The 26,676-nt window shown below is 36.5% G+C and overlaps 1 protein-coding gene across 1 annotated transcript; it reads left to right on the forward strand.

Annotated features, from left to right (window-relative positions):
* Window positions 1-202: 202 nt before the first annotated feature.
* Window positions 203-25,998, forward strand: LOC145686788 (ragulator complex protein LAMTOR3-B-like). The gene is made up of 5 exons (XM_081760446.1): window positions 203-324; window positions 4,177-4,211; window positions 9,398-9,456; window positions 19,322-19,455; window positions 25,548-25,998. The coding sequence occupies exons 1-5, from the start codon at window positions 316-318 to the stop codon at window positions 25,683-25,685; spliced, it is 375 nt and encodes a 124-aa protein (XP_081616572.1). The 5' UTR covers window positions 203-315; the 3' UTR covers window positions 25,686-25,998.
* The last annotated feature ends 678 nt before the right edge of the window (window positions 25,999-26,676 follow it).

Below are 26,676 nucleotides of genomic sequence, written 5' to 3' on the forward strand. Positions count from 1 at the left end.
AGGCTTGCAAATGAACTATGGTGATGAACTATAATATGGTTGGATCGGGCCCCTCTACTTTTTTGGGCTGGCTAACGGCCTGGTGGAACTTGAAGCTTAAAGATTTGATTTTCATTTTCATTTTACTAGTCCTCCTTTGTGTAGTACACATAAGATAATGTCTACATTTGTAGCCTACATGTCGTATGGCTGAGTGATCAATTTCACCGTTGGTGGTCTTAGAGAAGAAGAAGAAGAAAAAGTTCATTGTTAATTTGCCTGTCCATGTAAACATATTTAAAATAATAATAATTTAAGCAAAATTAATTGTTTGTGATGGCAGAAGTAAGTAATTCGATATATAATCTTAAATACATAAGCTTCTTCCATTTAATGTGATTGATTGTGTGCTTGTTTACCTGTAAGAGGCTGTCAAATTAGTAAGAAAGAAAGTACCGTAAGTGCGCACGCTTATTTTCACAAGAACCTAAATTTACTGCTGCGTTAAAATAGAATGTAAGTTACGAAAAAAAAAAAAAAAAAAACGAAGAAAATTTACAATTCTGCCCAAGAGTATTTCAACGAATATTAATATATTTGAATGTCTTGCATATAATGTGTTCAACATAATCTGTTCCCTTACATTCAAGGATGTCCACTTATTCAGTATTACTTAGGTTAGGTTAGTACTTTGCGTTACTGGAAGTTGCAAAGAAAATATAGGTGGAACTGAGTACTTACCATCAATAGATATAAGAAACACAGGAAGGTTCTAGAACGCAGGTCCCTCTATATAGATTAGTAGCGTACCAAAATTTAATATTTAATTTAGGCTTGTGTATAGCCCGCTCCCCCCAGTTCTTTGTCGCCGGAACTGGAAGAGTCGTCACCAACACCACTAGTACTACTACCACTACCAGTGGCGTATTTACGATTTTGTTTCGGGAGGGGCTTTACTTAGTTTCGGGGGGTGGGGGGGTCTTTGCCTGAAAATGTGAAAATTCTGAAAGCTATTTCATATACCGGTACCTACTTCACTATAGTAAGTAAGATTTCGGGGGGGGCTTAAGCCCGGAAGCCCCCCCCCCCCCTAAATACGCCACTGACCACTACTACTACTACTTATTATTATCATTATACTAAAGCTTCCTTACCACAAGATTTACATTTTAAATCTTTATAACATGTGATTCCGATTCATTATGAACTAATATGAATCGCTAGAATCACTATGATTCGTTAAAAATCCCTGGGGGGGAGCGGGCTATACTCAATCCTTTAATTTACATAGTATTGCCGAGCGAGCCTTAGCGAATGAAGGCGGGTTGGAGCCCCGCAGGGCACGTTGCTTTCTTTGTTTATTACAGCTAAATGAGAAGGGGGACCTGTGTTCTAGAACCTTGCCAAGAAACACAGACATTATTCGTGCAGGCGGTTCTACCAAATTTTGACACATTTCTTACTTTTTTAGGTTAGGTTAGAACTCTGTATTTCTTTTAGCAGAGCATCCGCTAAATGTGAAGCTCCATTACTACTTACAGATTGCCTTCAGAAGGGCTCAGTAAATAGTGTGGACATAACTTATAGCATAAGAACTAGTGCATAAACAACCGACTTGTGCTAGGTGGGCCGGAGCGGAAGCGGGGAGTTCCGTCCGTAGAGAACAAGCGCGTCAGCTACGGGGTTATACGCGTAAACAAGTCTAGTGGAAGAACACTCAATTTATACATACAATACTTTCACTGTCACTCAAGATTCAATTCAGTATGCTGTGCACTGACAGTATTTACTTAGGCCTATATTCACACTGCCATTCTTTCACGAAAAATGTTTCACATCGTATTTTACGTATAAACTTTCTATTTGGTAGTACTGTCTGCTCGAGTGAAAACGAAACAGATTGCTGTAGATGATTTGGCAAGTTTTTACTTTGACTAGAACATTCATTGGAATCAATTCATCTGACTCAGTTCCCAGAGCAGTACACGAATCATTTTCCAACAAGTGTAGGACCAAGTCCAAGGAACAATATCATGTGCGTAGCTGTGGTATGTGCCTGTGAACATCATGATTAAGTTGTATGCTTGTTTCTTTCTTCAATTGTCATGCATTCCAAAGTTTTATCTGCAATTCTTCAATTTATTGAAATAACATTTCATTTTCTTTTAAAGAACTGAAAATCTAATAAAACACGTAAGATTGTCACAGTAAGAATGCAGATGAGCTTTAATTACTCATAAAATATTCTGGCTACTGCTGGGACATGCCCAGGTAGATCAAATTTAGGGTGATAAGAAATATTTGGACTAAAAAGAGTACACTCTCATAAATCAACCAGAAAATGAAAGTTCTGACCTGCTAAATCAGAGATAAATAACAGCAAAGCACCTCAGTCTTAAAAGGAGTACACTTAATTCTATTCTATTCATAGAGAATTAAAGTAGAAATAAAATTAAAAAAAGATCTTATTGATGTTGCATAAAAGCACTTTTTTCATGATCTGAAGCTCAATTTCATTACTTTCCTTTGACCGACAACCTCAATTCATGACTTTCATGGCCAGTAGACACCCTGCTCAGAGGCCTGAAACAATGAGCCAAGAGCATTAAATTTGTATTATATAAATGTATTATTAAGTATAATATTATAACTTAAATAATTGTGTATTATTCTACTGTATTCTAGTTATATTCCCGGTGGGAGCTTATGTGGTTCGGATTCCACGTTAATCAGTAGGTCCACGTCTCATATAGCCTCGCTGTTGAACGGGACGTAAAACTCAAAACCAACCAACTGTATTCTAGTTATATTTGCAAGATTGTTATTACCCTGGACTTCTGGAATTAAAAATTAGAGGGTAAATTGTAAAGAATAATATTTGTATATTTCATATTTTTTCCAGTATGTGAATCAAAATTCCAGTGTATTTCCAGTATCAACATTAAATTCCAGTATCAGTAGACACCCTGATATATAAAAAAATGGAAGTCACAGTGTTTGTGACTTCGGAGTGCTTGAACCACCCGACAGCGATCTCGATCAAATTTTCAACATAGATGAGGTTCGGATCTGCGACGGCTCTTATCATTTCACTTTGATGGTGCAACTTATTGGAGGTATTTAAAAATGATCAAAAGTAACCTATATTAAAGTGGAATCCCTAGTTTTCGGGGCCGCTGATACGAACAGTGACACTTCCGATGCCGTTTAAATCCAAATTCACTCTTTTATGTCCAAAATGAAACACATTCTTCCCGTGCGAAGAACGTGTATTCTGCTAGTACTTCTAGTTCTTTCGAAAATTAATAAAAAATAATAGATTACATTTGTCACACTAAGGAAACTATAGAATTTTTTTTTTTTTTTTTTTAACTCTTGAAACTGCATGCGTAAATCTCCAGAGGAAAATTGCGGAAGTATTAAACTGATACTTTGTCCAAGTGTATAAGATTTTGGTGATTTTGTATACAACTTTATGGCAACAGGCGAGAATTGGTATCTGGCAACAGTGAATAAAATAGACCAGCACGTTTAAAGAAGCTGGTTCGTAGTTATTTTGATGTTATGCACATAAATATAAATATTTATTAGTCTCACAAGAAAGAAGAAGTATTATGGATATCTGAAGATTCACACTTCCTTCAAGGTAATGTGCATTATTTAAAATCAAGTTTTAATAGTTCGGAGTAACTTCACAGAACTAACATGTACATTTTGCATCTGAATATTCATTGTAAGAGACTGCTAGCTTCAATAGAGATGTCAGAAATTTGGATGTATGTAGAAATGATGCGATCTTAATAAAAATGAAAAATATGTTAAGATACGTGATTTATTTTTTAATACTTTAGATAGATATAAATTAGATTGATTGGATTTGCTTTTACTTTAACGTCTTTTCCAGCACTCTTCTTATTTGAAAGGGACTTTTTGTTTAAAGTGGGATTCGAACCGCTACTTCGGTTTGTATTGGCGGTAAGTACCTCCCAGCGGGAATTCAACCCGAATCGACAGAAAATACAAGCGTTAGTCACTCGGCCTCGAAGGACCATGTGTAAAACGTGTTCATAGTCACCAGGGACAGAAATTGATATGTTTGAAGTAGTAAGTGAATTTTTTCTCTTTAAAATGTATTTGTATTCGTGTGTGAAACTGAATATGGTCACCTTTTTGAAATATGTTTTTTATATTTTGCAGGAAATGAAGAAGTATCTTCATAAACTTCTGTCGAAGTGAGTATTTTTCCTAGTCTGGTTTATTATTATTATTATTATTATTATTATTATTATTATTATTATTATTATTATTTGTTATTTGTTATTTGTTACTGAGAGTTTAAGTAAACAGCTTTATATCAGAAGTATTTTATATTTTACGTGGAGCTTCTGGCCCCACAACGAACTGAATGTAGGACCTCAGACATAGAAAACATAGGTAGTATAGACCACACTTTTACGATTTTGTATCCTTTCTATAAGCAAAAAATGAAATTTCAAGGTATAAATGAAATTTCAGTGTAATATATTTAAATATGAGAAAAATTTCAGTATGTAATTTCTTAGTATGAAATACTTCAACAAAGATTTGTGTCTTAGGTACGAAGCTTACATGTCCTTGGATTTGTAGTGATTGTAATATAATCAAAGAAAATATTTTAACCCTTTAGAGACGAAAAATAAGAAAAACCATCCAAGCGTACGATTTTGGATTGAATGACTTAGTTACGCAAACGAAGCCTATAAGATCTCACCTGTCCACTCCGTGTAGCTGTCTCTAAAGGGTTAAAAATAGTTTTAAAAGTGATTTATTAATTTTCTTCGCTACATTCAAAAATTTAGATCAAAATTTCCACTTACTTTAAACATCCGATTTCCGTCTGTTTGAAGTATAAGCAATGTATAGGTAAAATATTTAATTGTAGATGCTATATGATACATATTGAATATATATACTCTTACCTGAGGTAAAATGTTTTCGTATGAGTGTTATGGGACACATATTGAATATATACTTTTAGCTCAAGGTAAGAGTGCATATACAGGGTGTTTCAAAACAACACTGACAACGTTTGGAAGGTGATACCTGACACCAAGATAAGATACAAAGTATAGACCAACCTGGGTGCATAAATGCTTCCTTTCGGAGTTATAGGGTGCCGAAAACATGAAAAAATTGAATTTAAAGGTCCATAGCTCCAACAGTGTGGGACCTACCGTAGTTGGGTTAACACTTCACTTAGGAATTAATGTGTGTGCTATCCAAAAATACGTGTTTCACAATCCTGTGGTACTTTCGGAACAATTTTTATAGAGGGAGTTTGGTTACGGGCATATAATTTGAAGTACTCACCAACTATCTCTATAAAAATTGTTGCGAAAGTACTACCGGACTCCGCCGTATAAAATTTACCAATTTCGAAAGCCTGTAAAATCAAAAGTACTTGAAATCACAGGGTGGGGTTTTCTGCATAAGACTGTGGCTAGAAAGGTTTTCGGATATGGGAAAATATATAGTTGTAGTTCAAACTCCTTCACAGCAACTTTGGCTCCAAAAATCAAAAGTTTTTTTTTTTTTTTTTTTTAATTCAAATTTTAAAAGTCAAATTTATTAAAAAGGGTAGCAGGAACTTTTTTTTTGTTGTTTTATTTCTTATTTTTATTTATTTGTCCTGGATACTCCTACTAGTTCTGAATAGAAACTAGATTTCATTTTGTGGTTTGCACAGATGCACGATTTTTATGCTCCCAAAACAGTTTTATGCGTTTTTTTTTTTTTTTAACGTGAGGCTTGGACAAACACCATGTGCGTGGTTTTTCTCGGTGGTTCTCCCGTTTCTTCCCACTTTCTTCATTCATTTCCTATCATCACCCTCTCCTTTAACCTCGCCAGCATAATCGTGGGACGTAAAACTGAAAAGATTTTACTTAACTTGAGGCTGTCTGGAGAAATAAGCATCGGATGACAAAGATGTCCGAATTAAAGTTAATGTTTTGGAGAAAACTCGTCTGTGATAGAATTAACCCCCTTGCCACCCTCCCAGCCCCCTGGGATTAGAGTGGGGGGCACCTTTGGAAACTTTAATGGGAATCCCCATTTTTTATATTGCAGTTTCGAAGTTCGCTTAAGAATTTTCAGATATAGTGACTATTTTTACGAAAATCTTTTATATAATTATACACCAGCTTTAAAATCCATCAAATACTCTATATTTCACTATAAATGTAATTTACTTTACAATTCTGTAGCATATGTCAACCTTACCTGGCGTCTTGGTTCGTTATATCTGGCTCTTTATATACAAATTGTTTCCTCGGTAACGAAATCAGTGTCATGACAACGGATAAATAAACAATTCTACCTAGCAACTGAAAAATAAACATTTACAAAACATTACTCATGATTCACTATAACATTTCTTCTTCTATTATGTGGCTAGTGCCATATGAAATAACATTTTTTGTCCTAAATGAAAAATGAACAATATAAGTACACGTTACCGTTGTATTCGGATTCTACAGATAAAAATTAGTAAATTCTATTCGAAACTTTTTTTTTCCCCCAATTCGTGACAGATGCTACTGTAATAATTGAAAACTAGTTTCAGTAAGGTTTCTTCTGTTGGGAGTCCTCACTTTTCATTCCAGAACAAATCTGCGTTAATAGTACTAATCTTTTGCCTTAAACTTTTTCTCGAGTTCTGATAGGTGGCATGTAAGTTAGCTCTGTATTCGGCGTGAATTCATAGAATTCAGGTGTAACAGTGCAGATAGAGTGTGAGGTGGTAATCGTAGTTGGGTGCCAATCATTGTATGAGCTGCATGTCTCTCTGTAGTCCACGCCGACGGTACTTCACAGGCTGATTTTTTTTCACACACTTCTTTAATTGAGAAAAATGTTAATTGTTAATCAAGAAATTCGTTTGTCAGTCGCTTCGTTCGTTTATTTTGTATTGAACTGTTTTTTATTTCTTATTTTTAATACTACTGACACCACATTCTATTGGATATTTCTTCTACATTCGTTGAGTTGTTTCATTTATTTTGAATTACGTTCATTTATTGTTTTCGAACTAGTTTTGCCTAGTTTTATGACTACGGAGAGATGCAGCCGATGAAGTGCTTGTTGCCAACTATGATTACCATCGCAGACTACACCTAACTACTTATACACGACCACGTTTTGAATTATCTAATTCACGCCGCACGAAGAGCCATCTTTCACGCGACCTTCCACGAGTCGCATCTGGTGCATCGGGTCCTTGGTTCGATCCCAGCTCGCGCCAAGTGCACTTTGTGGTGGACAAACACAGTGTGCGTGGGATTTCTCGGGATTTTCCCGTTTTCTCCCACTTTATTCATTCCACCATTTCATTCATTTCTTATCATCACCGTCTCCTTAGGTTAGTCGGCATAATCATAGGACGTAGATTTAATTTCACTTTTTTCACGAGTCGAGAAAATGTTTAAGGCGAAAGAATGGTACTATTTATCACAATTTATTCTAGACTGAAACGTGGGGGGCTCCATTGAAGAAACCTTACTGAAACTAGTTAGCGCTATCTATCACGAATCGAAAAAAAAAAAAAAAAAAGGTTTCGAATAAAATACTTAGTTTTTCCTTTAAAATCCGAATCTGTAATTTAAAAAAAAAAATTTTTTGGTTCCCCGTTTAAGTTTTCAAAGTTGCCTTCATCCCTCCTCCAGAGTGTGAGCGAGGGGGCTAATTTCATCCTAAGTGAATTTTCCCCTCCATTAATATTACCCTTTATTTCTTACTTTTTTGTCCGATGCACATTGCTCCAGACATTTTGCAGTATTGAGTTAAAAAAAAAGTGTATATGGATTTTGAGAACCTGTTAATCGTGTATTTGTGCAAAATATCCACAGAATAAAATCCACAGTTTCTATTCAGAACTACTACAAGTATCAAGAATCAAAATTCTAAATTTCTTTCTGCTCCCCTTTTGAGAAATTTAAAATTTTTCCAAATATTTGATTTCCGGACCCAGAAATTGGCATGAAGGAATTCCAACTTCAGTTTTATTTCATCATTTCTGAAGACTCTTCTAGCCTTATGCAGAAAACCCTATTCTGTGCTTTCAAGTATTTTCAATTTTTACAGGCTATCGAAATTGATAAATTTTGTGCTTTTGATGGCTGCATTCGAGATCTTGAAAATCCTTCTACCAAATCATTATCCTGCTTTTGTATATGTTTTGTGAAAGACTAATACCTCTGCTTTCAGATAGCACAAATCGCAACTTCCTATCTTTCATAGTAACCGTATAGCAGCACGTATTCTACACCATAGCAAACGTTTTGACGTGCGGTAGTGAAGAAAACTGAGTCTAAATCCAAGATGCGGTAGATGAAAAAGTCTGGTAATCTTTGTCAGCACGTCATTAGAAAGGTAATGTTTGGTGAAAATATCAAAAATATACCTGATAGTCGAGTTCCCCTTGATGATTTGACATGGAATGAGTATGCTTTTAGTATACCTAATTTAGGGTGGCGCATATCATATTTGCAACAGTGTGTAAGAAGTAAAGCTTTCACTTATTCTGTTCTTTATTGCGTCAGAAGATAATGAACTGTACAATTTCGATACTTTCTGGTATCTTCCTTGGTAACTGTAGATAATTCACATGTGACTATTTCTATTTCTCAGAATGTGTATCCAGTTGATATGATGAGCTAACAAAACTTAATAATGAAAATTCGTTGCATTTATATAGCTCTTCGTTTGAAACTTTCGTTACCGTAAAAAATTTCTTGTAATGGAGACCACTTTGTGTTAAAATACCGTATTTATTCGATTGTAAGCCAACCTCTCCCTTCCCCTTCCGTGGAAATCTAAAAGGATGATTTTAAAAAAGAAAGAGCGTTATTAATGAAGCTTACAAAGCAAAATAAATAAATTTTGTTACTAAATGCTCATGAATTTTGCTAAATTAATATGCATTTTGCGGCCTCTGGTGATACCTTTCGGAACTTGTTCCTATGACATCGGTAAAGAATATAATCTACTTTACTACTCAGGTTAATCTGAGGAATAGACCTGTATCTCGAACCAAGATAACATTAAAGTAAGAAAGAAAAAAAAAATGAAATGGGTTACAACAGTAAACAGTATATGTTCACGTCTACATCAATTTTACATTGATACAGATTTTTGAGCCTAACAGCAATGAACATTTGTGGTTTGATTCTGCAGGTAAATCAAATTGTTGATACAATAAAGTTACATTACGCGAGGAACACAATATTGCATGTATAAGCTCAAAATAGTGTGTTGTATTGTCAATTTCATTAGCCAAAATTATCGCTAAAATTAAAAGTAGAAATAACTGGTGAGTTTATACATTATACCTATATTTATAATGGAAAAATAACGTTTTCGTTTAAATTTGTATTTACAGAGTGGATGGTCTTCACTGTATATTAGTGACTGATAGAGATGGAGTGCCTGTCGTCAAAGGTGAGGAATGATTTTTCTTTCTCCATTCATTCACTTATACCAAATTGATTAACGTTGCAGGTAACCGATCTCCAGGAGAGAGAGAGAGAGAGAATAATTGGGGTAATTAGTTTGTGAATTTGACTGATTATTTAGTGTAGTTTGATCGTAGAGAAAACTAAATACATGGAAGTGCGTCGGGACCGTAATACAGTAAATTATGAATACTTTAAAATATTAAATATTACTTTTGATAAAGTGGATACTTTCAAATATCTAAGATCAATATTAACAGACGAAAATCATATCCACGAAGAAGTTAAATGTCGACTAAAAGCAGAGAATTCGTGTTACTATTTGGTTCAATATCTCTTGTCGTCGTGAATTTTATCGAGTATTGTGAAGCTTAAAATATATAAAACGATAATCATGCCTGTTCTTATGTATGGTTGCGAAACATGGTCGCTTACTCTGAGGGAAGAACATAGACTGAAAGTATTTGAGAACAAAATCCTGAGACGAATATTCGGACCCAAGAGGAATGGGAATGGGGAATGGCGGAAACTTCATAACGAGGAACTACATAATTTATACGGTTTATCCAACGTTGTTAGGGTCATCAAGTCTAGGAGGCTTAGGTGGGCAGGTCATGTAGCTAGAATGGAAGAAAGTAGAAACGCTTTCAAAGTCTTGACTGGAAGACCAATCGGAAAACGACCATTAGGAAGACCTAGGCGCAGATGGGAGGACAATATTAAGATGGATCTCGCAGAGATAGGAATACAAAGTAGAAACTGGATCCAATTGGTTAAGGATAGAAGTCAGTGGAGAGCTTTTGTGAACGCGGCATTGAACCTCCGGGTCCATAGGCCACAGAGTTAGTTAGTTTCTTAGTTTGATCATAGATCCAGATTGTAAAGCTATAACTTAATCCCAACCACAGTAAAAGTTCAACCAGTGCTGAGTTAGGAAGTTAATGTAAATAGTTCGGCGTGGGATAAGACCATGCTTGTTCCTCTGACTGTACTTTTGATTTGAAGGTTGAGTGACCTTTTCCAGCACTGAGGCTATATGAGACGGGACCTTGTGCTTAACTCTACTCCCGTTTTTGACTAGTTAGCACGCACGCCATTTTACAACTTCATTCTTGACGCATTTACATGCATGCTGTATTTATTTTTTTTTCTTTTATTTCAGGTATACACAGTTGTTCGTGACGCAGAAACACACGTATTAGCTTTGTTCTATTACTGTCACACTTTCCATCTAATGAAATGTCCTCGTAACCTAAGATACATGTCAGAATAAATTAGAATAAGTTTTAGTTTATTTCCCAGGATGCAACGCTAGTATCAAAGTCGCCTCATCGTGGTTCCCGTAGTCCTTGCATGTTCTATATTAATGCACTAGCAGCTCTAAGCAGAAAAGAAGGAGACACATACATCAGTTTTTTTTAAATATATAGTAGTTTATTAAGATTGATTATGCTCCAATGAGGTTAGTTTTAATTACCATAGGTAACTCATTCAACTAGACCAAATGAATTACATTACCAGTTTTTACACTGAAAGTAATGACAACTGCTACATACAATCGCTCAATCCGTTGTACGCAGGCTGATCGGTAGACTTGAGTCAACATATCACTTACTATGGGCTACAACAATATTCAATTCAGAGGCATATATTGGCTACATCCTTACATTCTACAGGAATCTCGTACATAATCAAGCGTGAGTTTTCTCGGGGTACTCCCGTTTCCTCCCACTTTGTGATTCCACCGGATCTTACATCATCATTTACTTGCTTTAATCATTTCTCGCTTAGCCTAAAACACATAATCGAGGGATGTTAAACTGAATTTCATTTCATTTTATTTTGCATCCACGTAGTGCATTTGTACGATGCGACATACATATTTATCCTCGCTAGCGCGTGGATGAGGTTATACAGCAGTGCCTCAATTCATCACAGCAATACAGCAAAGTAGCATATAAGAGCAATAGGCGGTCAGGGTGTCTAGTGAGTTTCATTCTCAAAGTTCCAGTATATTCAGTATAACTATCAGCAAAATTCCAGTACCTCATATAATGATTTTTTAAAAGTTCTTTAGGAATAATCACACTCTTGATGATTTCTGGTTTGTAATTGTTTTACCATCAAAAGAATATTTTATTTTTAATAAATTTAGTTAACCTTGATTTTTTTGAAATACAATGAATTTTAATATTTTTAAAAGGCCTCCCAACTCCTCTCCACAGCCCTCCACTCTATCCATTGCTTTAAATGTCTAATTACAAAATGTATTCAAGTTTTGCTTTGGAAACATTTACAATCTCAATAGATACAAAATTGTTTCTAAGGCTACTTTTAGACGGAAGCATTTATCGTAGCATTTCTCGTAGCAAAAATCGTATCATCGATATCCTACCGTGTAAAGCAGCAAATGCTATAGCATTTCCCATGCCATGGCATATCCTATGGCATTTCTTGTCGATAGAACCTGCTCTATTTCGTAGCATTTTCCCCAGCATTTCTGGTCCGATTGCAGCGCCGTGGTGTGTTAAAAAAAAGCGAAAGATTTTGTGCCAAATGTCCATGCTCTTTGTTTTGTGTGGGAAATTGAATTGTATTAAAGAAAAATGAGTTGGAATAGGGATACTCTTTGCCCACGTACTTCTTTGTGATTTTCGTTCTTTAATATGACGGCGAGAACTATTGTTACAATTACTATAGCTGTAGCTTCGTCACGCTTAATTTCGGAGCCATAATTGCGCTCTTCTCCAGTGATTTGTTTGCTACGTTACGACAGATGCTGATCAAAATGCTACCGTTTAAAAGCACCATATACTTTTGATGCCATAGAATATTATATGAAATTTTTGGCAGCACGTCTGCTACGAGAAATGCTACGATAAATGCTTCCGTCTAAAACTAGCCTAAGACTAATAAAACAATTATCAAAAAAAAAAAAAAAAAGTATTGCTGACAAATTACCAGTTTCATGATTTTTCCAGTATGTGAATCAAAATTCCAGTATTTCCAGTATCAAAATTAAATTCCAGTATAATTCAAGTATTTCCAGTATCAGTAGACACCCTGGCGGTCTGTGTTGAAGACACAAAAAGATTGACTTGTAATAATAAATGTTATCATAATTAAAACATGTATTCGAAAACATTCTCGTGAATGCTCATTATTTACGTAAAATGTGCCCTTGTAATGAGAAGATTGGAGGCTAAAAGAACTCAAGAATATCGCGACTGAAGCATTTCAAGCTATTATTTTTGACTATTCTTCTTACTAAATTACTAATTTGAATGTCCCAAACAATGTAATGAACCTTTAACAACGTGAAAAGATCAGATTTCAATCCTTCAAACCGTATTGGGACATTTTCCAAATCAAAATTATCGCAGGCTTTCCAATGCTCCTATATTTCCTATTTTTCCTCTATATTTGCGTCTCTTCTCATAAACTCCTATATTTCGTATATTTTAACGAAACCTCCTATATTTTTGTGGCATTGCTACTTCCACTTGTCAAAATAGCATAAGGAAATAAGGTGTGGAGGGTTGGAGGGCCTTTTGTCTCCACAGTAGGGTGGTTGAATGGAGACTTTTCTGTGTTTCATCCTTTCCTGCTTGTTGTCTAAAAATAATTATAGCAAACAATATACAGTTAGCGCAAAAAGTGTTTATATATCTACAAAATGGAACAAAAAATAAACTAATTTCATCATATTCATTAAAAAGTTGTATAGAGTAGTGATTTTAAAGACATAAATAATTTATTTAGGTGTATCAATTCACTTTACACTAATTGTAGGCAAATAATTGTACAAACACTGATTTTTCTGGTGCAAATCCTTTTCACACTTTCCTTAAGGTCGTTGCTTAGTACTGGTGAGCTACGTACGAAAACACTAAAATATTGCAACGAGATAATTACCCATTTAGTTATATTTAGAGTAGAATGTATGTTCATGTAACAATTGGTGTAATTTCCATATGATTTTCTTATTTCTACCTATTGGATAATTGAAATGTTCCTTTTTCACAGCTTCACGAAACCTCCGATATTTTTTCGTGGTGATTTCCTATATATAAATATAGTAGCATTGAAAAGCCTGGTATCGTTGTGCACAGATCAACGGCATTAATATTATTTCATGGTCTGGCCCGTCTGGCATGCCAGGCTCACCTGATAATAGTTCTAGTACACGACCCAAAAAATAACAAAGAAGCACAAACTTTGTCGAAGTTTCGTATTTTTTTTCTTTTAACCCGAAAAAGTCCAGGGGGTGCCTCAGAGGCACCCTGGTCCACTTTTAATGAAATTATTCTTAATAGATGTTTCGTCGCGTGTCTTCCGCTCTAGAATTCTCCTGTCTCTTTGGAATATGCCCCCCTGATTGAGTTGTTCATACGTTTTCTTATTTTACTTCAGAAAAAAATAGGGTTGTTTTTTATATTGACGCAAAGGCCCAAGGGGTGCCTCGGAGGCACCCTGGTCAGTTTTTAATGCCATTATTCTTAATAGATATTTCGTCCCGTGCCCTGCGCTCTAGAATTCTTCTATCTCGTTGAAATACACCCTCTAATTGCGTTTCCTAAGATTTTTTTTTTTTACTTTACCTCAAAAAGCAGTGTTATTTTTTATACTAACGTAAAGGCACAAGGGGTGCCTCTGAGACTCCTATTGAAGTATGTACCTTTCTAATTATTTGATACTGTTCATTGTTTATTACCATTGACAAATGATTTCATAGCAAAGTAGTGACTAGCCTTTCCTATTAATGACGGGAAATACAAATGGTCGCGGTGAGTTCAGGGAGCCTCAGAGGCGCCCCCTGGGCCTTTTAAAGGTAAAATTAGCATGGGCTTTCTCGGGTTAATACAACTTTTTCCTTATTCATTGAATGGACCTTGTACATTCATAGGGCCACGAACCTTAGAAATAATCTACGACTTTACCATGGTTAACGGTTTATACATTTTTGGTAGCATTTTATTTTATTCTTCTTATGAAAGAATTGATTGAGGGGATTCTTGGGGACGTCAGCAACTAGGCTGTTATCCTTTGTATGAAAGAAGCTAAAAAAGTATAGTAGGGTACACTTCTGAAGGGCATATTGTGCAAAAATAACATTCAATTTCTTTCTAAAAGCATATATCTATTTTTTTTTAATTATTTATTTTCTGAGACTGGTGGCGTGATCCTGTAACCCATTCTCTTGGAGCCGGAATAGTGTGGTGGGGAACAGCTATTCTGTATTTTTTTGAAATATCCCACGATTATGCTCCGAGCCTAAGGGAGACTGTGATAATGAGCGAGATGGTCGAAATTAAGAAAGTAGAATGAAACATGAGAACTCCCAATAAAGCCTACGCACACAGTGTTCGCCCAGCCCAAAGTCCAGTCGGCGCGAGTTGGGATCGAATCAGAGATCCACCGCACTAGACATGTGCGCTCCATCATTTGTAATAGTTTTATTTTTATGTTATTTTAAATATTATTTTTATTTTAGTGAAGCTGGACTGTTGGGACAAGCTTTTTCTTACTTCTTAATTCATAGACTACAATCGTTCATTGAATCTAACTTATCTCTGAAGCTGTGGGAGACTTGAAATAACAGGAGTCACACGCAGTGTACTAAGAACGAGGAACTGTAAGAGCCAATCAAAGCGCGCTTGCGGATGACGCAGGGGTAAAAATTGTAATATTTTGAGGTATTGCAAAATACGAATTTTGGTGAAAACGCTTTAGGTCCGAGAGTCAGGGCAGCTGGTTAGCAGATGTGCGCGAGCTTAGAAATGACTGTGCAGCTCAACATCAACAAGGAACAACGTGCATTAATGCACTTCTCAAGTTTTGCACAGAGATTATTTGTTAATTTAATTATGCCGTGAAGTATTATTTCTTTAGCGCGACGATAAAGCAATTTTTATATTTGTGATTTTTTTTTTTTTTTTTTGTGCCTGTTATTCTGTAAATATGCATAGTTTTTACAAAACAGAGATATTAAATAGATTTAAAATTAAGTATAATTTGCCCGAGTTTGACGCACAACTCCCCCAAGATTTGTGTCTGTACAAAACTCTCATGTTACTTTTTACCATATTTGGTGCTCGAAAGCTAGTATTCGTATTTAAATCACTATAAAATACTGGGAAAAGTGTAAATCTTACGTAATGTGCCTTCTTACTGGAAAGTTCCCTAATGTTCTTTGTACCCACATTTGTATCTCATTATAAATTGTGTCCGCTCGTGAGAAGAGCCTTGTCTTCCGTAAAATACACTGAACCACCGCGGTCCCAAGGGTTGATCGGTGCACTCGCCAACTTCACCGGATTCAAGTTGCGGATGAAAAAGAAAAGAAATATTTCACTTTAACATGCCACGGTTATGCCCTTTAGAAAACTCTTTAAGTTTTACGTCCCACAGTTATGCTGGTTAGGCTAAAGGAGACGGTGATTATGAGAAATGAATGAAATGGTGGAGTGAAGAAAGTGGGAGGAAACGGGAGAACCCACGAGCACGGTGTTTGTCCACCACAAAGTCCACACGGCGTGAGCTGAAATCGAACCAGGGACCCCAAATATTGGAGGTGAACGCTCTACCACTGAGACACCGCGCCCCTCCCATGCCCTTTAGAGTAAGGAAGGCAGACGATTAAGGCAAGTGAATGATCATCGAAGCATTGGTAAAATGAGAATGTGAGAGGAAACGGAAGTATCCCCGAGAAAACCCACGGACACAGTCTTGTCCACCACAAACTTACTTGATCGGAGATCGAACCAGAAACCCTACACACCAGGGATAAACGTTCTACTATTGAGCCACCGTGAACCCCAGATCGTGGTTCGGGAGCATGTTAAAATAGTAGGTTATGTCATTCTTAGGTGTTGCATAAGGAAGTATAAAACACAGTAATTTATTTATTTTAACGAGAAGTTGTATTTACGTTCATAGGATTACGGGTGGTGAAGTTGAGACTCTCATGTGCGCAGTCTATGACCGCAATGGTGGAGTGTGACCGCGGAGGATATTTATTGTTAGGAGTGAACACAAGGCCTTTTTTCCGTTCGGTGTGTGTAATGTTGTGCGTTGTGGGAAAGGTGTCAGAGAACTAGGGAGTCAACAAAATGTTGGGAAATGAAGTAGTGTAACCACCGTATCCTTGCAAGTACGAGGCAACACTTGTCCCAGTATTGAGAGTTATTTGTGCAACTTCTACCTGTCACACACAATCGCTAGGGTCAGAAAAATACCAAAGGATATAAATATCATGCTGGAAGAATGATTTGTGTATGAAATATAGCAACAACAACAAGAACAGCAACAAAGTTACAATCTGAAAAGTTACAAAGAGCTGAGGGCCCAGATCATTGTTGAAAAAAAAAAAAAAAAAAAGAAAAGAAAAAAGGTTATTTATATTGGCCAGTAGAAATTATTGTTCCCTTCTCCTTCCTGAGAAATAGTCTGGTCTGGTCATCTTCGCTAGCTGGCTTTTGATCGTCTCCTACTCGGCGCTTATTTCAGAGATCTTTACTGTCCGACGAACACCACGCAAAAGAGGGAGAATTCTGCTTGTGATTCCGCAAGAACACACTGATCTCCTCTGCTCCCACTTGATGGCTACTCCTGGAACCATCCCAACTGACGATCGCCCTCCAAAGTCTGACGACAATGAATGTATAATCATGTTTAGAAATATGGTCACCCACTTTTTTTAATGCCTTGTATTCTTATCCGTGCAAAACCAAAAAATGCGAAATTTTAAAAAGAAAAGATATCTTACCTTAATGTCCCTATGTCATTTTAAAACACATGCTGTTTCAAGTCGTCTTGCCCCCTTCTTCGGTATGTATTATTCCACTGCACTTTCAAATGTATGACTTGATGAAGGGATTTTTCATTTTGGAAAATCCCATAACTCAATTAAAACACCTTTTAAATGAAAAACGGTACCATTTCATTCCACACTTCCAAGTAGTACAAATGTTCTAAAATGTTCCTCTTGAAGAACTGTTACTAGATAGAAAAGTGAAGACTGGACTTCCTCCAGTTTTGACATTTAATAATTACCAGTATAATTGGGGTTTATTCCTAGCACACAAACATTTGACAAATCACTTTCCTACCTAGAAACAGTTGTTCCAAGAGGAATATTTTAGCATGTTTGTTCTATGTAACTTGGAAGTGTGGCATGAAATATGATAGGTTTCCATTTTAAAAGGTATTTCATTCGAGTTACAGGATTTCCTAAAATGAAAATCTTTCGAGTCATATCCTAAATCTAGTGGCTCAATGGAATAACACATACTGAAGAAGGGGCGAGAGAAACATGGAAACAGTTTGTTTAAAATAATAATATTCATTGTTATTATTATTGATAATCAGCGAATTACAGACTCTCGGTCAATTACAATGTTCAAGGATAGTACAAAAATAACAAAAGAAACATGCATGTAATAATATCAAAATAAAAACATACGTTAGAATAACATAATAACACATATTAAGTAAAACATTACTGAAATTGTGATCAAAAAATGAAATGAAATCTGAGTTTTACGTTTCACGGTTATGCCGCTTAGGCTAAAGGAGAGGGTAATGATGAGTAATGAATGAAATGGTGGAATGAAGAAAGTGGGAGGAAACGAGAGAACCCCGAGGAAACCCACCCACACTGTGTTTGTCCACCACAAAGTTCACTTGGCGGGGGCTGGGATCGAACTCGGGTCCCCAAGCACCAGAGATGAACACTACCACTGAGCCACCGCGGCCCCAAAATTACAATCAAATTATAAGAGATACAGCCATGTACGAACAATAATAAGACAAGATAAATAGGAACCAATGTAATTAAAACACAAAAAATAATAAAAAAAAAGTTTATGATAAATGGTAGGTTATAAACTTCCTTTGAATAGAAGGAAAACCAGGAGTAAAGACATCTATAATATGTAAATAATTATTGGCATTTGACAGACGTTTATATACCAAAGCGTCACTAAAAATAGAATTAATTATATTCGAAAATCCTAAAATTTCTTATTGACCTGTTAGGGACACCAAGACTAACAGCCTCAATTAATGGCAATTTACCAGTCAAAACATTATGGAGTAATTTTATATCAAATAAAGATAGTTTTAGTAGACCAAACAGGTGCCTAATTTCATCCTGAGTTTTCTCTGATAAAAAGTTTGAGTTTCCATCTTAACGATGATAGAAACAAGTTTTGAACTACTTCGATATCTTTTTAAAAGTGCTGGGCTCCTTTATTCCAAATACTAGTATGTGTACAATATTCAAGATGACTTCTTACGTTAGCATAGTATAGAATTAAGCAGGTTTTCAAAGAGGAAAAATGTTAAGAAATCTATTTTATGATTCCTAAGTTTCTTCTAGCTTTAGAAACTGTGCATTCCAGATGTTTATTAAATAATAATTTGGAGTCAAAGGTAATTACCAGATCTTTAATACAGACAAGCTTTTTGACCAAAACATAACAATAATAATAATAATAATAACACAGGAATGTGAAAACAAGATTTCTTCATATTGTTAAGTAGTAAATATGCATCCTATATAACATTCATCAGTAAATGTGAATTTGTTTTGATCTTTTAAGATCTTACTTCAAACCAAAAGACTAAAATATCTTATGTACTGTTGCGAGTATATGGTCTTTAAAGAATCTTTGAAAATAAAGAAGAAAGAAAAAAAGCTATGTAAGGAGGGGTAATTAGCTGGTAATGGAGGAAGGAGGGAAGAATTTCTGGAGATTGCGATAGATGGATGCATGCGCTTAGATAAATACAAAACATATATTAAAATTCCCTGAAAGTTAAATTGGATTTGTTTTCTTCTATTGCAGCCACTACTGACGAAGCCCCAGAGCTTGCATTACGACCCAGTTTTCTCTCTACGTTCACAATGGCGACTGACCAAGGAGGGAAATTAGGACTAGGCAAGAACAAAATCATCATATGCATGTATTCCTCCTATCAGGTACGTGACTTTCACTGTTAATCTTTTCTAAGGGTTCTAGCCCGTTTACCTAATGTAAGTACTCGGTGTTACAAAGCCGAGCAAGGATAGGGTGGGCAATTTTTTCCCCTGCAGTTGTAAACGGTATATGGGAATAACTACTGAAAGAATTAAACTTACCAACTAGCTCCATCCAAAGGTTCAATGCCGCGTTCAAAAGAGCATTCCATTGACTTCTGTCCTTAGCCAGCTGGGTCCAGTTTCTACTTTGTATTTCTATTCCTACGAGATCCATCTTAATAGTGTCCTTTCATCTGCGCGTAGGTCTTCCTAATAGTCTTTTTCAGATTAGGTTTCCTGTTAAAATTTTGAAAGGCGTCTTATTTTCTTCCATTCTGGCTACATGACCTGCCTACTTGAGTCTTCTGAACCTAATGACCCTAACAATGTTAGGTAAACCGTATACATTATGCAGTTTCTTAATTCCTAGGAGTTAAACTGGAACTTGATTATAACTGTTAATTTTAACTCAAGAATGCATCTAAACATTTATGTAGTAATGCTGAAATTTTCAATGGAAACTGACATCTTCATCAGTGACTTATTTAATTACTGTCACTCCAAGGAAGGGGGGTCAGGCTAATCAAAACATTTATTTCAATAAAAACATATAGTTTATATATCTGTACGAGAATGGCAAAATATGATATTATTCTTTCAGGAAAGCAAACTTCAACCTTATGAATTAAATTTATATGGTGATGGCGAAACATGATATATCATTTTCTGATTTTTCACTCTGGTAGTTGGTTTACACTGTGATGTATGCTGGAAAAAGTTGACAATGGCGTAATTAAAATTCCTCATTTCTTAGTGTATATTTCATTGTCACCAGTGAGGTGAAAGTATTTTAAATTTAATTCAAGAGGTTGTGAATGTCTTTTCCTGCAAAAATGTACATATCATGTTTGTATAGGAATATTGAATCAGATCCCCTCCCTTAGAATACGCATTTTAATCCAAATGAATTAGAAGCGCCGTTCAAGATAAATACTAACTGTGCTCAAAAAAATCATTTAAAACGATTCACCCGTTTCTCCGTTATGATCTAACAGACAATGTGGATTTCGTTTTTATCCTTCAATTAAGAGGCGCATCCAGAAAGGAAGTTTCCCACGCGTCCCATAGCTAGGAAACCGTATGTTGCGCGAAGCGACTGCGTATACGTGAGAGAGTAAGGTCCTAACATGTCGCATGCGCCAGCAGAACTTCCCTAATTCTCTCAGTAGCGTCGTGGCAGTGATTGAAGATTGGCGATCCTATTCCAGCTCCCGCCGCGTGTGAAGTGCGAGCAGTGATAAAGTTTTTGAATGCACAGGGCATAGCACCGATTGAAATTCATCGTCAGCTGTATCGTTGCAAAAATGTCAATGCTGACCCTGTGCGCCTTGCTTTGTGCTCTAGGGTCAGTTGCTTCAACAAAAACTTCTTGATCAACAGGCACTCCGTGACAGTGGTGTGCAATAAGGAGCGGAAAATCTGCTGGAACGGCTTGCTCATGCTGTTAGGCCCATGGACCTGGCATAGCTAACGATGGATTTCGATTGATGCTATGCCCTGTGCATTCAAAAACTTTATCACTGCTCACACTTCACATGCGACGGGGGCTGAAATAGGAACGTCCATCTTCAACCACTGCCACGACGCTACTGAGAGCACACAGCTAGTTCACAATAGCTTCTGTTCCGGACATCAGTATATTCTGCTTCTATTAGTTCACAATAGCCTCTGTTCCTAACATCAGTATAATCTGCTTTTATTAGTTCACAATAGCTTGTTCCTAACATCAGTATATTCTGCTTTTATTAGTTCTCAATAGCTTCTGTTCCGGACATCAGTATATTATGCTTTTATTAGTTCACAATAGCTTCTGTTCCGGACATCAGTATATTCTGCTTTTATTAGTTCACAATAGCTTCTTCCGGACATCAGTATATTCTGCTTTTATTAGTTCACAATAGCTTCTGTTCCGGACATCAGTATATTCTGCTTTTATTAGTTCACAATAGCTTCTGTTCCTGACATCAGTATATTTTGCTTTTATTAGTTCACAATAGCTTCTGTTCCGGACATCAGTATATTCTGCTTTTATTAGTTCACAATAGCTTCTGTTCCGGACATCAGTATATTCTGCTTTTATTAGTTCACAATAGCTTCTGTTCCGGACATCAGTATATTCTGCTTTTATTAGTTCACAATAGCTTCTGTTCCGGACATCAGTATATTCTGCTTTTATTAGTTCACAATAGCTTCTGTTCCGGACATCAGTATATTCTGCTTTTCTTAGTTCACAATAGCTTCTGTTCCTGACATCAGTATATCACGTTCGATTGAAATTGCAATATGATGAAGACGATGTTGACAAATGGAGGCTAAGATGCTAAAACAAAATATAATTAATTATAAGGTGTAGAGTTCCGGCTAGACAGGAGGTAGAAACACAATCTGTTGTATTTTCTCTGTGAATACTAAGTTATGTTGTTGGGTTGCGTTGTTAACAGTGTGTTGAAAATCAGTTCTTCTAATTAAAAGGAAACTCGCACTCACCAAATCGGATTAAAAAAAAAAAAAAAAAAAAAAAAAAAAACATTAAGCTTTAGGTCCCGTTCTTCATAAGCGCATTGTTGCATAAGGACATTAAGGCTACACAGACTTACATCTATCCGTATGTCATCTAAAAAAAATTTATTTAAACCGAAAATCCATTTTTATAAAATGTTTTTTGGGAATACTGTTCAAATCGACTTTGCATTCATCCCGGGAAAACTATTGAAATAAGTTTTCGAACATACCTAGCACTGGATCATGTTGGATTTTTGTCATTCTACTTTCATTAAAATGTGTATCCTATGGGAGAGCGTTGAGGTTTAAAATTGTCAAAAGTAGAGTATCTGATGAACTCCCCATGTTAGGAAAACGAAGCTTGGAATATAAACTCATTAAAGATAAGCGGACATATACTGCAGCCTTTTAGAAAATTTTCCATAAATTTATTCTTCCCATGTGAAAAATGGGCATTTTAGCTAGTTCTGTATAATCTCTTGGTCATTTTTTAAACATTTAACGTAAAAGCAGCAATACTTTATGTATCTAAAGGTGCTAGACGAACTAATCAATGTACGAATATTAAATGAGGTTTTTTTTTTTTTTTTTTTTATGTAAGAAGTAAGAATATTTCTTGAGTCTTGAACGTTTGTTAAGGAATGTATGATGGGTGATCAGAAAGTAAAGTTACAAAGCCCTCATTGAAACGTGTATATATTATTTCATACAACTAATACAGCCAACAGATACTACATACATTTGGTTTATTTTCGACATAGTCTTCATATTGGTTCAGGCACTTGTCACATCGTGGAATGAGTTTGAAGATTCCCTCCTGGTAAAAATTAGGGATGGCCAGAACCGGTTCCTGGTGGAACCGGTTTTCGGGTCTGAACGGATTCGGTTCTAGAAGATCTGGTTCCAGAACTGGTTTTTCGGATCCAGGTCTGGAACCGGTTTTTCGGATCCAGGTCTAGAACCGGTTCTTCGGATCCAGGTCTGGAATCGGTTCTTCGGATCCAGGTCTGGAACCGGTTCTGAAAATCGGGTCTCCAAGAACCGGTTCCTCGCGGAACCGGTTCCGCTGGAACCGGAACTTTCTGGCCATCCCTAGTAGAAATCTTGTCCTTGCGTGTTCAGTCACGCTGTCACGAAGTATTTTACCTCTGGTGCTGCAAAATATCGTTCTTAATGTGACGAACGCTTTCGAACGACATTCCCAATTCTGCCATCAGATGTCGTACCGTGATCATTCTGTTGTCCTGAATCAGTTCCTTCACGCGAACTGTGTTAAAATCTGTTGATGCCATGTTGGGTCGGCCACTGTGCTCCTCGTAGGTTATGTTTCCTCTACTAGCTGCAAACTTTCGACACCATTCTGCGACATTCCGACGAGATATTACAGGCTCTCCGTAAACCACTACTAGCTGCCGGTATATTTCATCCACATGTTTATATGTTTCGTCCATAGACATCGAATAACTGAGCGGATTTCTTCGCGAGACCAGTTTTCCAAACGAGTCGCCATTTGTGTTTACCTACAACTATAGAGATGCCACATCCAAGCGCTGCTATCGGCTGAAAGAATTTCACTCTCTTTCGTCATCCGTAGAGCAATGTTGCCGCATTTCGGAACGTGAATTTTGCGGTAAGTACAGAACGTGTGAATTCTGTACGATAGTTTCTTGATATGTGTTCTTAAGCTTACAAATTGAGCTTTTCTAGTGCGTATAAAGGAACGATGATTACAATTCTACAAATCTACATAGAATAGTTTTGAAACGTAGCTCTTAGCATTACCCAGGAAACATCACGTGGAGGTGGCTACGCGTCTTTTCCCTCGCGGATGGTATTTACATATATACATAATATTTACAAAACAAAATATCACGGGAAGTTTTATTTAGGGGCAGGCCCCCTCTCTGACTGCCATCTGAAACCACAGGTTATTTACATACATAAATACAAACACAATACAATTACCGATTGATAATATGGCTAATATTAGATTAATGATTTGGTGACGGTGGGAAAGAGATAACGCCACTTATGCCTTCTTCTTCACTGTCCGAGTTATCTCTTTCCGAAGAAGACAAACTTCAGTCACTTCGATAACTAGCCTTTCAACTTCCTGCTCCATGAGACCATCTCTTTCCCAATATTCTAGTTCATTCTTTTGTACATGTTCGCAACATTTTTTCCACTCTTGCACAGTAACGAATGAAACTACATCCCGAGTTATGCCCTATATTTTCGAAGCAGACTTCTCCAAGTTCCGTTCTTCAACTCTTTTCTTTATTATCCCCCAAATGAGTTCAATGGGTGATAAATCACAATGATATAGCGGAAGCCTCAGAACCTCATGTCCATATTCTTTCAAAATATCGTCCACAACGTATTCTGGCCCTGAATAGTTTCTTTTCATCAAACACAACAACTCACTTTTCGTTAATTCATTATCGAATGGCACATTATTAGCACGCAGCCATTCTTGAATTTCGTGCTTTCGAGAAGCTGTTGTCGGTGGTTTGTTCAAAACTATGCTGTGGTACGAGGCATTGTCCATGCATACGACACTTTGGGGGGGGGGGGGACTTGGTATGAGTTGTTCCCTTAACCACAAGAAAATTATCTCCGTTCATCTCATTGTGATAATCGCCACTTTTGGTTGTAACTTTAAATATGAAAAACGCGCCTTGAACGAAGCCTGTTTCACCTCCTGCGTGCACAATTATCCACCTTTGGCCAACACTTTCACAGGTAAACACACCATCAACCCCCCTCCTCTTGCCAACATTTGGCTACTGCACAGTTCTGATGAACAAAAGTTTCATCCAAATAAAATACTGGTATGTTCGCTTTCCTGTATGCTCTAATTTTTTCTGAGATAGTGCGCCCTTTTTGCTTGCATGTCATTCCTTTCGATTAAAAAATGTCTACGGTTTTTGAATTTCACAAATCGAAACCCTATTTCGTGAAGAATTTTTCTAAGCGTTTCGCATTCTCCATTGAATTTATTTTCACGTTTTAGTACAGCAATTTTGTTACTGTAGGAAACATTTCGTCTCATTCATCTTTATTACAACTGAGTAAAACTGAAAAGTGACTCTTTTGTTAAATCTGGCAATAGCGTAGACGGCTGCAAGGTTCTCTCGCTCAGCAACAGCTCAACCCTTCTTGGCTCAACGCGTGGATGTGAGCTTTAGTTCGCATTTTTGCCACGGCTCAAGTCATATTGGCAGCATAATAGCGCTGTAGGTGGCAGGTGGCTGAAACTCTGCACAGTTGCCAACTCCATGTATTAAAATTATCGCAAATTCCTCATTCCTGTATAACAGACGAAACTCTAGAAATGTCGGTCATGTAATCGTAGTGTCTGATCCTTCCTCATATTAAAAGAAAAAAAAAAAAACACTAGGAAAAGGTTTAATAGATTTTGTGATGTATCTTATATTATCCTGCTTATAATGACACCTACTGTTATATATACATTTTTTTTCTTTCCGTAGGTGGTGCACATCAATAGGCTACCCCTCGTAATCAGTATGATAGGAACGAGTGATTGTAATACAGGTCATATGTTATCACTGCAAGAATATATTGAGCCCTTAATACATGATCTGAATGGAGCGGTTGCCGAGGCGTGATTGTGTACATGGAATTCGTGTAAAGTTTAAAGACTGCGTATTGATTACTTTTTTATATAGTTAAACATATATAAAGATTGGCAGAATGCATGATCAAATTATAAAATAATTACGGCATACAGCTCTTCTACGAAATTTTCTCTGTATCCGTAAATATTGTGGTATATTAATATTTTACCGTATATTGTTACAATAACATACTTTGTATATATATATTTGTACTCAGTATGTCATATATTATTTGTATATTTGTATGTAAGTATATGATTTGTGTGTGTAATAAGAATGTATATATTAAATGAATTATAATGAACTTATCGTGTATTAAATGTAAAAAAGTAATTGAGTTCTTCCTTTTGATTTTTGGTGTTCTGAGTCCTTTTACAACACCGAGATTATGAAGGACATGACGTATTATGAATTTGGAATCCACACCGCAGGCGGCGTTGAATCCGTTGCAGCTGGTGGGTACGCAGAGACCATAAGATCAACTTTCACATTGGAGGCAGTTCCCCACCACAGTCTCGCCTCCAAGAGAGTTGGATTACAGGCATGTGTCATCAGTGTTGGCCGTGACCTTCCAATATAAATTCAGAAAAGTCCCAGGACAAAGGGCGTAAAACATAGAAAATTGCACTTACCAAGTAATGACCCTGGTCCCTATCAAAGTTGTCAGTCCCCTTGGCTATCTATACACAATTGCCAACGTTTCTGGAGATCTTGGAAGCAAGCAGGGAAATCTTCAACTGTGGTGCTTGTAAGCTCATTTGCCACAGCCCGTTGGATGTCTGCGATATCTTGATGAAGCTTTCCTTTCAGTCGCTTTTTCACTCGCGGAAACAAGAAAAAATTACAAGGTGAGAGATCGGGCGAATATGGCGAATGTGGGATGGCAATAACAGAATGTTTGGCTAGATATTTGTTAACAGATAAAGCATTGCCATGCAGTAAGAACCAGTCCTGACAATGCCACAAATCAGGGCGGCGACGT

Source organism: Thermobia domestica, chromosome 5 (genome assembly GCF_964235325.1).
Source record: "Thermobia domestica chromosome 5, izTheDome1.hap1.1, whole genome shotgun sequence".
NCBI classification, from domain to species: domain Eukaryota; kingdom Metazoa; phylum Arthropoda; class Insecta; order Zygentoma; family Lepismatidae; genus Thermobia; species Thermobia domestica.